At 38.9% G+C, this 19,454-nt stretch overlaps 1 protein-coding gene, 1 long non-coding RNA gene and 1 other non-coding gene across 4 annotated transcripts in view; 1 reads left to right on the forward strand and 2 right to left on the reverse strand.

The window, feature by feature from the left end:
- On the reverse strand, positions 1–73 carry trnat-cgu. Its single transcript has one exon. It is a non-coding gene; the product is annotated as a tRNA-Thr (tRNA).
- Positions 74–5,461: 5,388 nt separating this feature from the next.
- Positions 5,462–19,454, reverse strand: part of LOC120554279 — a 17,821-nt gene continuing 3,828 nt past the window's right edge. The window contains exons 2-4 of the long non-coding RNA XR_005638352.1: positions 8,643–8,765; positions 6,960–7,022; positions 5,462–5,807 (exon numbers count right to left, since the gene is read on the reverse strand). This is a non-coding gene — a long non-coding RNA (uncharacterized LOC120554279). The remainder of the gene's footprint in view (positions 5,808–6,959; positions 7,023–8,642; positions 8,766–19,454) is intronic.
- LOC120554249 (zinc finger protein 79-like) overlaps positions 17,321–19,454 on the forward strand; it is a 7,303-nt gene continuing 5,169 nt past the window's right edge. Inside the window, exons 1-2 of one of the 2 annotated variants that reach the window (XM_039793027.1) lie at positions 17,321–17,496; positions 17,642–17,713. In XM_039793027.1, coding sequence (XP_039648961.1) covers positions 17,674–17,713 — 40 coding nt within the window. In that variant the 5' untranslated portion in view covers positions 17,321–17,496; positions 17,642–17,673. Of the gene's footprint in view, positions 17,714–19,454 lie in introns of both variants that reach the window. The other variant, XM_039793028.1, reaches the window with a different exon arrangement.

The raw sequence follows: 19,454 nt of genomic DNA on the forward strand, positions 1-19,454 counted from the left end.
AGGCACTGCTGGGATTTGAACCCAGGATCTCCTGTTTACGAGACAGGCACTTTAACCACTAAGCTACAGCGCCTCCTACAGGCTGTCTCTTCCTGCAAGAATACAACAACCTGGTTAACAGGGATGTGAACGATACTAGATCTGAAACAATTAGAACTCTGCTTTGCAAATGTTTTTTGAGAAGGGAAATGGGTTTAACACATTTGTTACACCTGTTAAACCATTTTAGTGAGAAACCCTGAATGCGAACATGAATCTCCACAGAATCTCCACAGGGCACATTTAACTTTTCACTTCGATGCAGCGATATACAGGGGCACGTTCAATCTCAAAATGGTCTGCACTGTTTTGCTACAGGAGGGTGTTCAACACACCCCTGTTTCGGTTTAAATAAATGGTTTGCTAATTTTGTCGGGGCTGAACGTGGCCCAGGTGTACACCAGGACCCTGTGACATCACTGCTCGGTGTAGTGTAAGGTGCACGTGATGCAGACTGAGGTCAGAGGTGAAATAAACTTGTACTTTAACGGCCAAGGCGGCACTCAAGGGACATATTTAACAATTTAACAGAAACTGTTGACGAATAAACTAGGTGTGTATTATAGCCTATATTTGCATTGCTCTTTCATGTTAAATTCTCATTAACATAATGTTTCTGTGTATAGTTAATATACCACAGTAAACAGTGCTCCTTTTTTTCATTTGCTATCTCTGCAACAAGTTGCTGCTGGAATTTGAACCAAGGATCTCTGGTTTACTAGACAGGTACTTCAACCAACTAAGCCACAGTACCTCTGTGAGGACCACTGTAATATTAAAACTAGTAGTTGATAAACTCCACCAGTTACTATCACTGGGTGTTAGCGTTACTATAGGTTCTTTTGGATCAAATATCAAAGACATCAATCAAAGATATGACTGGAAAGTTGTTTTTTTCTTGTAACAATTCTACAGTTCAACATTTTTTGATTCAAAGATACCATAACCATGTCATGTGTAATATCTTCAACTTCACCATCACAGTGCCAGCCAATCAGAGTGAGCGATGTCAGACAGGAAATAGTATTTGTGGTTATTAGAGATAACCTCTGTTACAATCTGTGTGTGTGTTGCAGTGAAGAGTGAGATGGTGAAGATCACAGCTGATGAGTATATGCCATATTTGGGCACTCAGCATTTGTTGGGACTGGACAGACTGAGGACGAATCAGTGACCGCCATCAAGGTGCTCCAGCTGAAGATCCCGACGCTCACCATGACGGTAAGACTCGTGTCAAGGTTGAAAATCGGCCACTTTCCCTCTTTAAGATTTAGCTTGGTGTAAGGTATTTTGTTGTGTTACCTCTGTTAATTGTTAAGAAGTTAAGACATAGAGCTTTTATTGTGACAGGAAAATCAGAAGTGGTAAATTGCTGTAATGAGTGGCCGTTGACTGTGTTGTTCATTACTAAAGAGAGACGTGCAGTGCTATCTTGGTTCCGGCATTGGTTGCCCGTGTTTCTTTATTTAATAGTTGAGCCAGAGTCTGGGCGATGTAATACACCCTCGGTTACATTAGTGCAGCGCAATTAAAACCATAGGGACACTGGCATTATTTTTAACAGGTGATGTTCTCGGCTTGTGTTGTTGTTGTTGTTCTTTTTCTACTACATCTTCTTCTGTGTTTCCAGCTGAGTGGCTTGCCTCAGGTGCAGCAGGAGATGTTTGCCAACGTTACCTTCACCAACCCCTTCAACTTTGCCCTGAAGGCCTGTAGGCTGTCCATGGAAGGAGCTGGAGTCATGAGCGAGAAGACAAGTTTCTAGGTACACACCCACACCCACACACACACACACACACAAACATGTGATATATAAGAGAAGTCAAAACACTTTGATCGCCCCCTCACGAATGGCTGCAGTACAGGTCATAAGTCCTGACCTCTCTATGTTAGCCGATTGGACGTGGGCCAAACAAAAAAATCAAAGTGCACGTCAAATACTTTTTTCTAGAGCTGCAAAGGTTATTCGATTAGTTGTCAACTTTTAAATTAACCCGCAACTATTTTGATAATCGATTAATCGGTTTGAGAGAAGAAAATTCCAGATTCCAGCTTCTTAAATGTGAATGTTTTCTAGTTTCATCAGTCCTCTCCGTCTTTGAGTTGATGGAACATGGACCAAAAAAATTAATAAATCAAAGTAAACGTCAAATAATTTTTTTTATCAAAGATGGTTTCTGTCATTTTAGGTAGTTCTGATCACGCTGATGTTTGTTCCAAGTGTTCATTTTTCTGATCAGTTTGGTTTTTATAAGGTCTGTCAAATGAACACGATATGAGTTAGGGCAAATTTCTTTTAACGCCACAGATTTTTTGACGCAGGATTAATGCACTCTGTTGAATTTAATATCACAAGAGGTATCGTTAATCCTTCTTTTAAGGAAACATGAAGTCATTAAGTGACTGTCCAGCTATACCTAACTTAAGCTAATTCTAGCTTGTGTCAGGTAAAGCATTTTTTATTTAGGTGATTAGTAATATTTTAGTAAGATGCTGAAAATGCTGTTTGTCTTGTGTTATTATAACAACAGCTCGGCGGCTCGAGTGGCCCGAGTGGCGAGTCAATCCCCATAGACCCCCATGTTAAAAAAATCCAAACTTTTACAGCACAAATAAACATGTTTGTATATATATATATATATGTATGTAAGTGTATATATATATATATATATATATATATATATATATATATATATATATATATATATATATGTATGTATGTATGTATGTATGTATGTATGTATGTATGTATGTATGTATGTATGTATGTATATTTATTTATTTATATATATATGATCTTAAGCAAGCAGCCCACAATTGAGGTGACCCAATTGGTAAACCAAATGTTTTCATACATCATTTTCCTCCTTGTTAATGTCTTCCTAAACTAACTTTACAAAGCTCATTTGAGTGTATTATGGAGAAATAAAGAGATATGAAATGTTTATATTGACACGTAAAAGCCTCTTACATGGCAAATGTCAAAATCTTCTGTATGAGATTTTTTTCCAACAACTCTCTAAAAAATAGGAAATAATTAAAAACTACTTAAGTTTAACAGAATTATTCTGTTTTATTTCATAGATTATATATACATTAAAATACAAAAATAGACTGAATTTACATGTCCATGGTAAAAGGAAATGAAAAACCTGTAACTGTGAATAACCATACCATTTTTATTTTCCCTATCTAGAATATTTTGCCTTAAATTTTGTACAGTTGGAGGAAGTGGAGACATGTGATGACATGTTGCCGTTTGGCTCGTGTGTATTTATACCCGTACACCTGTGTGTGTTTCAGAGTCATTGAGCCTCAGGCTTCGATCTCCTGGAAGGAGTCGTTCAACCCTCGGCTGGACAGAAAGCGCTGCATTGTGGCGGTGATGGACTGCAGCAACCTCTGTCAGGTAACGTCCACACCTTCCTCTCTCTTATTACAAGGTGTGGAATGTAACTACAATTTCTCAAGTACTGTATAACGTAACTGTGTTCATGTTCAGACACTGCAATTGGCCATATCCGAACACATCCACGCTCACACAGTCAAATATATGTACAAAAACATTTACATGCCTAATTAGTATACAAAAGGGACTTTGATGAGAGACAGCGGTAAGAAGGCTTGGGCTCAGGTGGCGCTATAACTTTACATTCAGCGTTTACTGAATAATTTGGAGTTGTTGAAGAATGCCATTTTATTGTGAAGAACAGAAGAACGGTCATGGACATGTTGATTAGTCATGTTTCCATCAACGTATTTTTTATTCCTCAGAATACAGCATAGAAAATATGCTTAGAAATGTAGAAAATAGAAAATATTGGATAGGATAGAAGACAATGTAATTTATAGGTCTCTTTCCTGGTAATTAAAGGCAGACAATTTAAACAAAAATAATACTAATACCAAACTGTAAAAATACTCTTTTACAAGGTAAAGTCCTACATCAAAAATGTTACTCAAGAAAAAGTATGTAAGTATAATTGCAAAAAGTAAAAGTACTCAATGCAGAAAAATCCTACCATTTTAGAAACTGGAAACGATGAAAACAGTTCTGTCAATCAATTACATGTTTAATCGTTTAATTATATCAGCTGTATTGTAGGACTAAACATTGTTGGGTAGTTTAATTTATAATAAAACATCGTATTTTATAAACTACATGTGTTTTGTGTGCACAAATCTTAACTTGTAATGTAACTAAAGCTGTCAGGTGAATGTAGTGGAGTAAAAAGTACAATATTTCTCTGAAATGTAACAAAGTAGAAGTAGAAAGTGGCATAAAAAGAAGACTCAAGTAAAGTACCTCAACATTTCTACTTAAGTACAGTACTTGAGTAAATGTACTAAGTTACATTCCACCACTGGTATTGAACTTCTTTGAGTCAACTTCTCTGAACTGCATTTCTGTGGAACTGATCTTTAACCTGAATATGAAGCTGCTGACGGATTACCAAATATAGAAGTGTTGTTTCTGTCACCATGACAACCAGGGCAGGCTGAGATGTTCCTATCACATTAATGCTGTCAGTCTTCTTATTATTTCCACATGTTAACATCAGCAGAATCTGTCAGAGGAGACAGAGTTACATCTGCAACTAAACATTAAATTATTGTTGATGCATCTATTCAAGGAATAAATAAAGTATTTAAAAAAAACAGTAAACAGAGAATATGAATAGCACATTTTGTCAGAGTCCAAAGTGACGTCTTTAAATGCTTTGTTTAGTCTGTCCAACAGCCCAAAACCCAAAGATATTGAGTTGATGTGAATTTCTGTGTCTGACGTCATGCACACATGGGCAACAATAACCTCAAGAGATCAAGGCGGCCACAGTTTTGAGACGCAGGCAGCGCAGTTGCTTTCCACTGACTGCAAGACCCCAGGACTGCAGTATAGTGGTATTTATCGGGGAAAAGAATGTAGGAAATTACATTTGTATAGTTCTGTTTTCACCATTTCAATCACAACCCCTGCAGCTTCCTTACCCGCCATATTCACAAGTTTGAAAATACATTGGTGGTCTTGTAGCTGCCGCTCTGTAGCAAAGATGGCAGCTATTAAGTGCAAGTAGTGTCCAGAGTTCCACACTCAATGTTTTGACTGCAATGAGTGCATCCGGGTATTCGTCATGCATTGCATTTGGCCATACTTCATCAGTGTGCACGCACTGTGCACTCAAAATCTCCCTAAACCCGCCAGTCAGTTTTCGTAGACAGTACATTCAACTGTAATGGTATTTATCCTATATATTGTTGTTATATATTGAAGTAAAGTAAGTATAAAGTAAATATTCTCCATACTTATTTCCATACTACATTAATTATAATTTCTCTGTGTTTTCATACTTGTTTATTTTAGAATAGGAGCAATTGTAATTTAACGCAGCTCCCCCCCCAGTGATCAATTACATATTTCTGATTGTGATGAAAGTCTACAACAGTGATTCGTTCCAGATGGTACTCAAGAATATTAATAGATTTTTTTTATACTCTCTGCAACAAACACATTTTCCCAAAATGTCGCACTATTGGTTTAAGTCTTGATTAGCTTCAGCTCTTGTAGTTTGTTCCAGCAGGGCCCTCATGTCCAACAGTGCATCCTGCAGTGGGTTGGTCATATGTGTTCCATTTTCTTTGCCGGTATTGGATGATTTAAAATTGGCCACCGTGAAATCAATGTGATCGTTCATGATACCGTAGACGATTTCGTTCATTCCTGGTTCTTGAGCGCCAAAACATATCTGAAATCCAGCCTTGCGGTGTACCTGGTGAACAGGGCCAGAAGGGAAAAGGCAGTAGTTAGTAAGGCTTCAAGCACTGAGACAGTTCGGAATGCATGTGAACTGCCGATCAATTGCAAAGTTTAACCATAATAATAGAGTGAAATACATTTTTAAAGTACACTGATAAATCTCTATGGAGGGTTGCCGTGGAATAAGGTGACCAGATTTCCGAGACAAAATCTGGGGACATTTGCAGCTCAGAAGAGTAAAGCAGTTTCGGAGACATGCTAAAAATTGATGGCGAACAATATTCCCCAAAATTGTGCATATGCCTATGTTTGAAAAGTAAGTGCTGTAGGACAGGCAGAACACTAATTATGAGTGAGGTAAGTTTAGAGACACAACAAAAATATTAAATGTTTTTGGCAAAACATATTCCCCAAAATTATGATTATGCTTATGTTTGAAAGGTAAGTACTGTAGTACAACCAGCAGGGGGACTTCTATGTGTGGAGTAGTTTTGGAAACATGACTCTCTGTAATTATGACATATTTTACATCTATTTTTGGCAAAAAATATTCTCCAAAATTATGATTATGCTTATGTTTGAAAGGTAAGCACTGAAGTATAACCAGCAGGGGGACTTCTATGTGCGGAGTAGTTTTGGAGACATGACTCTGTAATTATGACATATATTACATCTTTTCTTGACAAAACATATTCCCCAAAATTAAGCATATGCCTATTTTTGAAAAGTACGTGCTTTATTATAACCAGCAGAAGACTTATTATATGTGAGGTAATTTTAGAGACATGACTCTAATTATTAAAATATTAAATGTTTTTGGCAAAAAATATTTGGAGACACTACATTATTTAATGATTAAATTAATACATATTTTTGTTGTATCTCTTTTCGGTGTTGTACTTTGTAGACTGTCCCTAAGCACTCGTCTTACAGCCATCTCACCGCCGGCTGCTCATAGAGACCTAGGTTATTTCTCCAGGTTGTAGGATGGCTCGTTTTGATGAAAATTAGTTTGTAGCTTGTTGTTTACCTTTCTACGGAAGGAAAGATGCATATATATATATATATATATATATATATATATATATATATCAACAGTTATTGCTGAAGTAAACTGCACATAAACTGAACTGAAGTATTGAGTTTTGCTGTGAATGATACTCACCAAGTTAGTGTACCATTTGTGTGCATTTATAGCTTTCTCCAATAAATCAACCTTCTCGGAGTTCTGCCCAAAACAGGAAGAAGACAAGAATGTTACTTAACTTATGACATGTAGTTGGTTAGTGTTAATACTGTAATTGCAGTTCACAAATATTATAATGTAAAGCAACCCAAGTCTCTCTGAAAATCACATTTTTCATTACATAGCATTAAGGTAGCTGAGGCAGGCGAGTCTGAACTGATAAAACCCAAACGGCCCAGTCTAAAGATACGCATGGAAACAGATTCCAGCGAAGCAGGCATCTGCTGGTGTATTCTGACAAAAGAAAGGGGAGAAATGTTTTCAACAAACTGTTACGACATACAGAGCCCTAAAACTTCTTGACCAGTCCAAATAATATGGGGGTTCAGCAAACACAGTGACTGTAAGGTTTCACTAACTATCCAGTTTGATTTTGCTGAGAGCATTTGTTTCCAGCACTACAGTTTCTGGCTGATGAGAAAATGTACTGCCTGTGCCATATCACCTGGTTTCTTTAAGACTAAAGCATTGAGCACAATCTAAAAACACATCAATATTAAGACAATGTGATCATTGAGGGATATAGGAGGTATGGATCTCCCTAATGTAAGGTTATATAACCTAGTGTTTGAAATGTCTGCATCCTAAAGATGCTAAACACTGGAGGAGAACAAGCCCTAAGCTGATCTGGATCAAAATCGACCAGGAGCTTGTAAGCCCTTTCAAACCTTGGGATATTCTTTCACAAGCTTCAAGTCCTAATATATACTATCCCTCTTGAAATTCAGTTCTAAGGAAGTTTGGAGAGAAGTACACAGGATGTAGGGTATGTCGCACATAAGACAATCCTATGCCTCTCAATGGCACAACCCAGCCACACAGAAGTCAGTTTATTGAAATGAATGGCTTATAAAAGAAATATACACGATAAGTGATTTGTACTTGGATTGAATGTCTATATTCTTCTCTGACCTTGTTCAGATATATAAAAGAAAGTAAAGTCATTTTTGGAAGTACTTGCAAATAAGAGATACTGAGGGCCAATTCATTCAGGGCTGGAAACCAGTGATGGAGCTTTTGGAGTTGCCTTGTATAGCACACAGAGCAGGTACTGTATGTTCTATAAAACCTTTAACAGGTTGCAAGAAAATATCTGTAAACAGTTGTGGGTCGTCTGGCAGAGGGACCTAGGATGTGGTTTCACGAATGAGGAATGGTTAAAAAAAACTATCACTGGGAAATATTCAATGGGAGGCTATTGCGGACATTTATTTAGTTTAAGTTAATTCATAGGCCCTATTTTACCCCTTCTAACTCCACAGGATAGGATTACTGACCAGTAATTTATGTTGGAAATGTCAAACTAAACCAGGAACTTTTGTACATGCAATTTGGGAGCGTAAACTTGTTTAGTCATTTAAAAAAAGTACGAGAAAATATAGGCAAGTGGTTAGGTTCAAGAGTACCTCTATCACCAAGATTATAATTTCTAAATATGTATATGTATCAAAGGCTTTTGTACATCTTGTAACCAAAATGTAAGGATACTGTCTGTATATGTATAGGTAAGTGAACAAAAACTTCATTAACAAAACAAACACAAATATTATAAAGCCTGTACAAAAAGACAGTCCATCTCCACATGACTTTTAAGCACCTCACCTGTAGTAGGCCAGTTGTATCGCCATCTGTACGAAAGCATCAGGGCTTAACTTGTAGGCCTTTAAGAACTTTTTCCCAAAGTTGTCAAATGACGTAATCCTTACATCCAGGTCTTGGGACCATCTGTGGTGGTGGGAATGGGAGACATTTCTGCACAGTGATACTTTTCTTGGGTAGTTTGACAGATTTTTGCAGAAGTATTTAACAGTCATGGAAAATTGAATTGGCATTAAAGGAACCACACTAAGCTGGTTTAAGCCCTATGAATCAGATAATGTTTTTGTTTGTTCATGTTCAACATGATTCCTCCATGCACGCTAAAGTTAGCCATGGTGTTTCACAAGGCTCGGTGCTTGCAATTCTCTTCTTCTTATATATGCTTCCCCTGGGCAATATTAATAGGAAAGACTCCATATAAATTCACAGTTATACAGATGATACCCAATTGTATACAGTATATCGATCAAGCCAATAGAAACTAATCAGTTACTGTAGTTAACTAGCGGGAAATGCAGCGATGCTTCTGTTGCCTCTAACATCGGTTTCGAAGCATCAGAGAGCAGAGCAGCCATTCAAGTGGCACCGAAATATGGCAGAGAAATCCACGTTGCTATTCCGTCTGGTAGATAAAAATTTCGTTGCCTGTATCTTTCCAGGGCAACCCTCCATAGAGATTTATCAGCGTACTTTAAGTGACAGTAAAAATGTATTTCACTCTATTATGGTTAAACTTTGAAGTTGATTGGCAGTTCACATGCATTCCGAACCGTGAGCGTTTGATCCGTAGAGTCCATGGATCAGCTATGGTCCATTACACCACTAATGATTTGACTTGAGCAGCTCTTCTGCTACTCAGACTTTGCTTTTGTGTCGGTTGGTATGTAAATAGTGAACATTTAAATAAACTCAATAAATAAAATGTAAATAACTTCATTGTGAACTTGGATTGTGGGACTGTCCTACAATCCAAGAGTAACCCCAAGAGTAGCCCCATACAATTGAAATGTGTTACACACATTTCACATGTATGGATTAACTCTCTATCTTGCTTTTGGGCTGCTCAGAGAATCTGTAATTCAATGCCAGCACAGGTTTTTAAACGTAAACCAAAGAGGCCTGCATGATGATGTGTCCTAAAGAAGTATTCACTAACCCTGACAGACAGGATCATTCACCGTTTTAATGGAGTATGTCACAAAAATGTTGCTAAAAATGCTCGCCTAGCCAAAGGAACATTCCCAGAAACATATCAGAGTTCTCAGTGCTTGAAGAATTACTAACCACTGCCTTTTCACTTCTCGCCCTGTTCACCAGGTACACAACAAGGCTGGAATTCAGATATGTTTTGGCGCTCTAGAACCAGGAATGAACGAAATTGTGTACAGTATCATGAACGATCACATTGATTTCATGGTGGCCAATTTTAAATCATCCAATACCGGCAAAGAAAATAGAACACATATGACCAACCCAGTGCAGGATGCACTGTTGGACATGAGGGCCCTGCTGGAACAAACTACAAGAGCTGATGCTAATCCAGACTTAAACTAATAGTGCGACTATTAATATTCTTGAGTACCAACTGGAACAGCATTATTTTGAACGAATCACTATTTTAGACTATAACATTGTAATCATGAACCATGGACATGCACCATGGACTGACCATTGTAGACAGACTTTATAAATGCACACTGTTGACATTTCTGTAATAAAAGTAGATTCCAAAAACGTTGTTGTCTTTCAGAGATTCATCACAATCAGAAATACGTAATTGATCCCTGCAGGGAAAACTGGGTTAAATTACAATTGCTCTTATTCTTAAACAAATAAGTATGAAAACAGTATGAGAAATTATGATGAATATAATATGGAAATAAGCATGGAGAATATTTACATTATACTTCAATATATAACAACAATATATAGGATAAATACCATTACAGTTGAATGCACTGTCTATGAAAACTGACTGGGGGGTTAGGGAGATTTTGAGTGCACAGTGTGTACACACTGATGAAGTATGGCCAAATGCAGTGCATGACAAAACAACACATTTAAAGACGTCACCTTGGACTCTGACAAAATGTGCTGTTCATATTCTCTGTTGACTGGTGTTTTATAGACTTAAATATTTATTCCTTGAATCTATCTATCTATCTATCTATCTATCTATCTATCTATCTATCTATCTATCTATCGAATTAAGCTGTTAAAGCGGTTAGTTCAGTGAGAGTGTTCTGCCCACAGCTTACCAGTCCTTCCAGAAAAACGCGGATTTTTTTTGTGATTGTTGCGGGAAAAAATCCTTGATTATGCGGCATGTTTTCTTAAAAAATGCGATGGAATATGCGGGATATTTATGCAATTTTATGTGATGAAATTGCGGGAACTTGCAAAAAATGCGGGAACTTGCAAAAAATGCGGGAAAAGAGAAGAAAAAGTGATTCCCCCAACACCCTGCTTTTTTTAAACTTAATTTCCAAAAATAGTTTACAGATATTCAGTCATTGCAATAAGTAAACAAATAAGATACAAAATATATACAAATAATATAATATTAAAGTAAAAATAAAAGTAATAGTCTAAACAGAGGGAAATAAAAGATACAAAAGAGACAGACTTTCAAAAATCGTTAATAATATAGACAGCAGGAGCACTTAAACAAAGAAATTTGAGTAGACATCAGATATTAAGATAGCTTTCTTATCGGATACCAACTTAAGAGACTCAAAGTACATGTCAAATTCAACACCCTGCTTTTCTTTCGATGATGTTCACATTGTGTAATTACGTCACTTCATAACGTTCCCATGGCAACACGGGAAAATGGCTGCTCTTGTGTGAAGTAAACGCAACATTTTTTCAACTTTCTGCTAAGATATATGTGACTTTTTTGCAACGAAAATGCGGGGATTACGAAATCATGCAAGCGCCGCATATTTTGCGTGGAAATCGGCAATTTATGCGGTGAAAGTGCGGCATATTTGAAAAAATGCAGCCCCCGCATGAATATGCAGACTTTGGCTGATTATGCTTTGAATTATGCGATCGCATAATCGCGTTTTTCTGGAGGGACTGGCTTACACTGCATAATAAAGCTGTTGCCTTTCTTCAAGCCCAAGTGGTGGCTCAAATACGGCCAGGTTTTCATTTCATTTCCTTTTTTTTTACTTTTAGCTTGGTCTGCACCACTGGAGTCTGAGTTTTAAGTCTACATCCTTCTTGTGATTTTAGCGTTAGTGAAGACAAACTGGTGCTGCACATCATTCACTGCAGTAGTTTCCAGGGCGTGGTGTTTTTTACTCAGTAACGGATGTGATTTAAACAGAACATACTTAAATAAAAGTACAGATTTTAAAAACTACTTAAAAAAGGAGAAGTACACAAAAAAGCTTCTCAATTACAGTAATTACAGTAATTGTAATTCGTTACTTTTCACCTCTGGTCACTACCTCTCTATACAACCTGAAGTTAGGAAAAGATGTTTCTGTACGTCCTTGTCCCATACGGACTCAGTTAAACTGTGTAGATTGAGTTTGGGGCACTGTGGGCTAAATTACTCTTTGTGCATAGGAAAAACAATTTCTGACTTTGAATGTGGGAGTCTTGAGACAGTAAGGCATGTTTCCAATTGGTCAGATTCACCAATCATATATTCACATATTTGCTAAATGGTTGAGCTTTGTTATCGTTATTTAACATGCTGTGTGTGTTGCTGGGTGACTTCCTTTGACACACTGAGCTCCTTTCTCCTCTCTCTTTCCATCTGTATGCATCCATGTCCAGGAAATGCTTGTTACTAACTTAGCTCTGGGGAGCTTATTATATATGTTTATTTGGCCCCACAGTTTTCCTTGGATTAGGGTGGCGCCTACGTCATGGTTGCAGCTGTCGTCATGGTCCTGCTCCGCACCCTGCTATGCCTCACTACGCCCTGCTACACCCTGCTATGCCCCGCTACGCCCTGCTATGTCCTGCTACATCCTACTATGCCCTGCAGTGCCCTGCTACGTCCTGCTACGTCTTACTACGCCCTTCAGTGCCCTGCTATGCCCTGCTACGTCCATTTTATGCCCTGCTACGCCCTGCTCTACCCTACTACGTCCTGCTATGCCCTGCAGTGCCCTGCTACGCCATGAGCTAGTACAACTCTATTCTCTAGTCATAGTTCAATTATCTTTATTATGACTATTATTGCTACTGTTCATCACACCCCCAACCAGCACTGCCAGACACTGCCTACCAAGAGCCTGGGTCTCTCCAAGGTTTCTCCCTAAAAATAAGTTTTCCTCACAACTTGAGGTTTCTTCCTAAAATTTTCCTTACCACTGTTGCGCTAAATGCTTACATCTTGGGGGAATTACCGGAATTGTTGGGTCTTTGTAAAGTATAGTGTGGTCTAGACCAACTCCATCTGTTAAAGGTCTTGAAATCCCTATTGTGATGATTTGATACTATAAAATAAAATTGAAAGAAAGTAGTCTCGCATTGCCAGACCTTACTCCACAGCGCTGCGGAGGAGGGTCTGGCTAGTCCACACAGCATTCCGGGATGGGAGAGAAACGTGCTCTGGTTTATTGGCATTTCTTTAAACCAATCACAATTGCCATGGGCTGCGCAAAGCACTGCACAGAGCCTCAGTGTCGCTGCAAAATATCCTCAGGAGGAAACTTGTTTTGGTGGAACGTGTACGTTCAAAAGTTGTTTTAGTTGTGCAACAGAAAACTCAGATTGGACAGATAGTCTAGCTAGCTGTCTGGATTAACCCTGCAGAGATCTGAGGAGCAGTTAACCCTAGTCCTCATGAATCCACCGGAGTTTAGAATTCCAACACAAAGGAAGCGTTAGGTAATGGAAACCCGGACGAAAAGAAGGACATACGGCGGAATTTCTGGTGGCAACAGGGCAATCCAGGAAGTGTAAAGTTGTGGAAATTAACTACTGATAAAGTTACTGCTGGTGAAAAGGACCATAGCTATGAGGATGACGTTACGAATGAATTATCCACACCATTCTGTAGTTCAACTTTTAAAGTTCCGATGACATACTGCTTTTGGGATGCTTTTATATAAGCCTTAGTGGTCCCCTAATACTGTATCTGAAGTCTCTTTCCTGAAATACAGCTTTGGTGCAGAATTACAGCCACTAGAGCCAGTCCCACAATGAGCTTTCCTTAGGATGTGCCATTTTTGTGTCTGTAGCTTTAAATGCTATTGAGGAGGAGAGAGGGGGGCAAGGTGGGGTGTGGCCTTGACCAACTGCCATGCTCGCTCGTTTGCAAGCCATAATGTCTCTCTTTTTCTCATGGGCGGGCCAAATTCTCTGGGCAGGCAAATCAGAGAAAGGGGAGGTAACCTTTCTCCTTATGGCGTCATAAAGGGAAGATTCCAGATTGGCCCATCTGAACTTTCATTTTCTCAAAGGCAGAGCAGGATACCCAGGGCTTGGTTTACACCTATCGCCATTTTTAGGCACTGCGGGACTATAGGCAGGCTAGGGGACCTCATATTAATGTTAAAAAGGTTTTTGAGGTTAAAAAACCTCATAAAGTGAAATTTTCATGCCATGGGACCTTTAATGAAAAGATGTATTTAGATATCACCAAACTGAAGTAGTCTGATTATTCAGCTGGAACCTGATTTCTAAGATATCTTCTTAACAAGAAATACAATTTACTATATGCGATTAAAACAAAGGTACGAAGTCTTTACATGGATAAGCGGGGAAAAAAAGGCCTTTACAGTGTTTGAAGGCCAGAGTTTGTTTGAAGAAGAGGTGTAAAAGCACACTCCATCTGTGGCAGCCTGAGGTTCTGGTCTCACTTTGATAGGGAACCAGGACTGAGGAACACAGTGAACCGCCTCGCATGGAGATCTCTGGTAACTTTCTGCATCGTAACGTTCCAAATATACAGTAGTAGTGGACCAATGATGAAAGTTATTTCATGAGATGGTCAGTTAACTCCATCTAGTGGACAGATAGTAGAACTACATCATCTGATGTGCGATTTCTCAGAAACTGACTGGGTTCCTGACACTGTTTAGACTCGTTTTGACATCACTATGATGTATTTTTTAGACTTGGACTCTGAAGTTATGAGGTTATGACGGCATCCTGGGATCAGACGCACACAGACACCGGACTGAAGAAGAAGAAAAAGAGCAGCTTCTTCTCTCCCAGTGTTTCCTCGACACACTTGTTGATTGAAAGCAAATAACTTGACTGGTAGTTTAGAAATATCAAAGTCACATCTTAATAAAGAAATCAATACCACTAAGATTACTGAAGATTTCAATGGAATATCAAACCAAACATTTTTACCTTTCCTATGGAACCTTTGTAACAATTTAAATTTACATTTGTCACACTTCAATGGATCAGAGACAATAGGATTAAGACCCCCTTCCTCAACAGATTTTTACAATATCACTTCTCCTTGTATAATGATGCTTATTTTTCCATATGAAGTTGAAGTTGTGTAGATTAATTGGCTTGATTGATTTATCAGATAATCAAGCGGTAACCTAGCCGCCCTAGGGAGGTGTTCCAGGCATGTCCAGAAGGCCTCAGGGAAGACCCAGGACAAGGTGGAGGGATTATATCTCCACCCTGGCCTGGGAACGCCTCGGGATCCTCCAGTCAGAGCTGGCTAATGTCTCAGGAAAGGGAAGTTTGGGTTCCCTTGCTGGATCTGCTGCCCCCTCAACCCAACCCCGGATAAACGGAAGACAATGGATGGATTTATCAGACATGTCCAAGAAATAAGCTGGATAGATCAGTCTAAATCAGCCAACGTCAACTGGCAGTCCGCGGGCCACATCTGGCCCGCCAAAGCTTTTAGTCTGGCCCGCAGAATAATCATGAATTCACAAAATGTAAAGAGGAAAAAATGTGTTCTGTTATTTATCATTTCAAGCATTTAGAGCAAAAACCCAGCCCCCTGTATTTGCATCTCTATTCACATGCTGGGATTGTACAGCAATGCCCGAGCTCCACACATAGAGCTGAGCTGAGATGTGTGTGCGTTAAAACACACAGCACCTGACTGGGAACGATACAGAGAGGATTACCAACGGCCGCTGGGGCAGATGAATTCACGCTAGTCTCTTTTCTGTAAATAGGCTACAATTAAACCTTTGTGAGTAAAAAGTCAATACTTATCAATGCACTCACCTGTGTAGACCGGCATAAACATGTAGAAAGCGATATTTCAATCTGCTCTGTCTGCTCAGTCCACTCTTGTCCACCGTGCTGTTTTACGCAAACACAGCTCTACTCTGCAAATAGCAAATTTTTACAAACAAGCTAAAACAAAAGCTGTCTGTTTTTAGTCTAACTGTTTATCTTAGATTGCAGGGAATCTGTAAATTTGGACAAATTCTTGTAAACCACACTGCTGGCTGAACAAACCAAACTCTCCACTAGAGCAGACAATCTCTGGAGGTATTATAAGACCAAAACAGATGCATCTGGCTACTTTTTATGCACGTGAATGATGCGATCGTTATGTTTGCGTTCTTCATTCTTGATGATGATGATGCTAGTTGTATTATTTTGCAACAGTTTCTTTCATTGCAAATGAGGCATACATAACGAGTGCATAGCCTGCTTATCAGTCATTCATCATTAAAGCTGGGCTTTTTGCTTTTCCAGTCAACTTTTCGCTTCAGCCTCTTTGACAGTGACATGTTTACCTGACAACAGCCGTTTCTTTCTGCAAGCATTTTCCACCAATAAGGACGCTGCATACTACAACAATGTTTCCATAATCACACTCCATCCATTAACCATCACTCCTCAGTGAACTGCCTCCTAGTCTGAGATCATTTTCTAGTTAAAGAGCCAGTTATCATTATGGAGTTTCCATGTTTTTTAGGAGTTTGCTCACACTAATACATGTAAAAAAAAAAATAATAGCATTAATTCAGTAAGAAAGTGAAAATTTCGAACAAGAATAGGGGTTATAGGTATAAATTCATTCATCCATCCCCCAGAGTGTCTGCTTAGAAAAATTCTGGCCCTTGAAAAAATGTAGTTGATGATCCCTGGTCTAAATGAACTCTTCATCTCTTTAAGCAAAATAAATCCAAAGATAGGTAAGTCCCTCTGAAGCCATCTATTTAGAATAGTTCTACTATTCTGTTACTTTTCCTATTATTCCTTGCTGCTGCAACAGTGTGAATGTCCCCATTGTGGGATTAATAAAGGATTTTGAATCTTGGAATCTTCTGTATATCATTTTCTATATTACAGTAGATGTTTTCCATGTATTCTTGTTATTTGTAACTATGATCCTAAATATTTAACCTCAAAGTTACAGGTATATTATACACAATAATCAGATTGTATTTGTGAATAACGTATATCTTTCAAATTTTTTCATATTTAAACGTCAACAAGAGGCTTTAGAGAACAGAGAGACCTCATTTAGTACTGCCGGAATGTGTGCTGTGCAGTCAATCCAAGTCCAAAAGTACAATTCATTAGAAATATAAAGTATATGACAAAAATATATGTTTATGATACCTCAGAATTAAACCTAAGTACAATACACGGGTAAATGTACTTAGTTACATTTAACCACTGATCTTATCTCATCTTATTAAAAGGACAGTGGGTAAAATCGACTCTTAAGACACTTTTTTATTCTGAAGGGCAGAGGAGTGTAGCGGAAGTTGTGTTTGTGTTTCCGGGTCCCGGAAGATGCTACGACCTCCGTTCCATTGTTTGCATTTTAGCTCGTGATGAGGACGGCGGAGTAAAACGCGCCAGTGTTTAGTTTCATACCGAAAGAAACATCAGAAACTACTGCATGAGGTTTTAAAACCTGAAACGGAGTTACAAAGAGCAGGTCTGTTTTCTTTCTCTGACCGGAAACGTGTTTACTGCTGTTGTTGCAGGGAGTCCGCGCGCTAAGCTAACGTTAGCCGCAGCTAGCTCCTGCTAACGTGTGTTATCGGATATGTTGTGAGCTTCGTATTTTTACTCAAATGCAGCTCTGGAAGAAGTTGAGGAGAGACACTTCAACATGAACTCTGAGAGGAAACTGTCAGCTGGCCAGCGGAGAGGTGGGAGACGTTTACAATGTTATATATTCTTTTCTATTTTTTTCTTACTTGACGTTACCCCGTTGGATGAGATTCATTGTTGTAACTTTTATTATTGTCTAGTTTGAAAATTAATATATAAGATCTGCTGCCGTTGCCTGAATTGGAGGACAGGAGGTGCTCCACTTTTCCCCAGTTTTGCCACAGCTGATCTTCTTTTAGCGGTTTGATAGTTGTCCATGGCGAGGCTCTGCTATGCATGGCAAAGGTCTGTTATTGTTAGCAACGGTCTGTTATCAAGAATGAGCAGAACGCAGAATGCCGTTGAACTATTATTAATGTCAATGTACTATCTTACAGCCTCATACAGGCTCTGCTTCCCTCCTCTGTCTGAGATGACTATCCTAACGCTGAGATGGCTATCCTATCTAATGTGATTAAACATCCATGGAAAGGGGAGTACAGCATCTAAGCATCGAACACCCAGTGTGGTAAATAATGAGTGATGAGCGAGCCAGAGACGGAGCTTACAACACTCAAAACACACAAGAACTGTTTGTTCTGTCGAGGTCAATAGTTATGTCTTTAATCAGCAATGTACCAGCCTACTAGTGCCTTCAATGTAGCACAAGTAAACTTTATATTTGACAACAAGGCCTACTGTTTTAGCATTGCATCGTTTATAGATCTCAGCGGATCCGACCACAATTGACTGGAGCTTTATTCCAATAGAAGGAGAAAAAGAAAAGTGGCTGTGGATTGTTCTTTGACAAACAGTCGGCTGTCCCACAAACTCCTGGGCAGTTCAGTGCTTGCCTTTGGTGTTTGCCTCTGTCGCTGCCACAAGAAAGTTTTTAAAACACTATGAAACTATGAAATAATGAAACGCAAGCACTAAACTGCCCAAGAGTTTGTGTCCAGCTGAATCTTTGACAAACAACAAAGCACAGCTGCATTCAAGTGCCGTCGGGAATGACCATGGAAGTTTCATCACGTTAGATATGATAGCTATTTCAGTGTTAACAAAAAAAGACAGAGAGGAGGGAGGCAGAGCCTGTATGAGGAAGAGGCAACAGGGAAGGTTCACTGAGAGGCAACCTCTCTTTTGCAGGAAAGCCCTGATCACATTCACACAGTTGCACACATTCATGCCTGGAAGCTGCCCAGTACAACCACAGTCTGATCTACTGGCCACTGAGCAGCTCCACTGGAGCTGTTGGGGTTAAGGGCCTTGCTCAAGGGCACCTCAGTGGTGCTAATGAGATTTTATCCTGTCGGTCTGGGAACCGACGACCTCCCGGTCACAAGCTCACTTCTTTAACCTTTAGGCTACCACAGCAGATTGTAGTTTCTGTATTTATTACCAAATTATTTGGTTCAATTATTTTACTGGTGAAAGTTACAGGAGTTCATATGTCGTGTGATATGAAATATAATAAACAGAAAAGTCATTGTTTAGTTATCATCATTGGCTGTCTTTTATTCTATATTCAAGACATTATGGAGAAAAAGTGTCAAGTTGCTCGTCACTTCAGCTTTGCACAAGAGGATAAACAGTCCGTTAAATATATGGGGGAGTTTTATTTCATCTCCTATTACCATGACTTATTTCTACAGGTAACGTTTAATATAATACACGGTAGGTAAGGCGTAGACATTTCTCTGTTCTCAGCTGAGATGGAAACATTAGCGCTGCAGTACCATTGCACGTTCAACTACATACATCCGCCTAGCAGCTAGCGGAGTTAACTTCTGCTTATTA

Source organism: Perca fluviatilis, chromosome 24 (genome assembly GCF_010015445.1).
Source record: "Perca fluviatilis chromosome 24, GENO_Pfluv_1.0, whole genome shotgun sequence".
In the NCBI taxonomy this organism is placed as follows: Eukaryota; Metazoa; Chordata; class Actinopteri; order Perciformes; family Percidae; genus Perca; species Perca fluviatilis.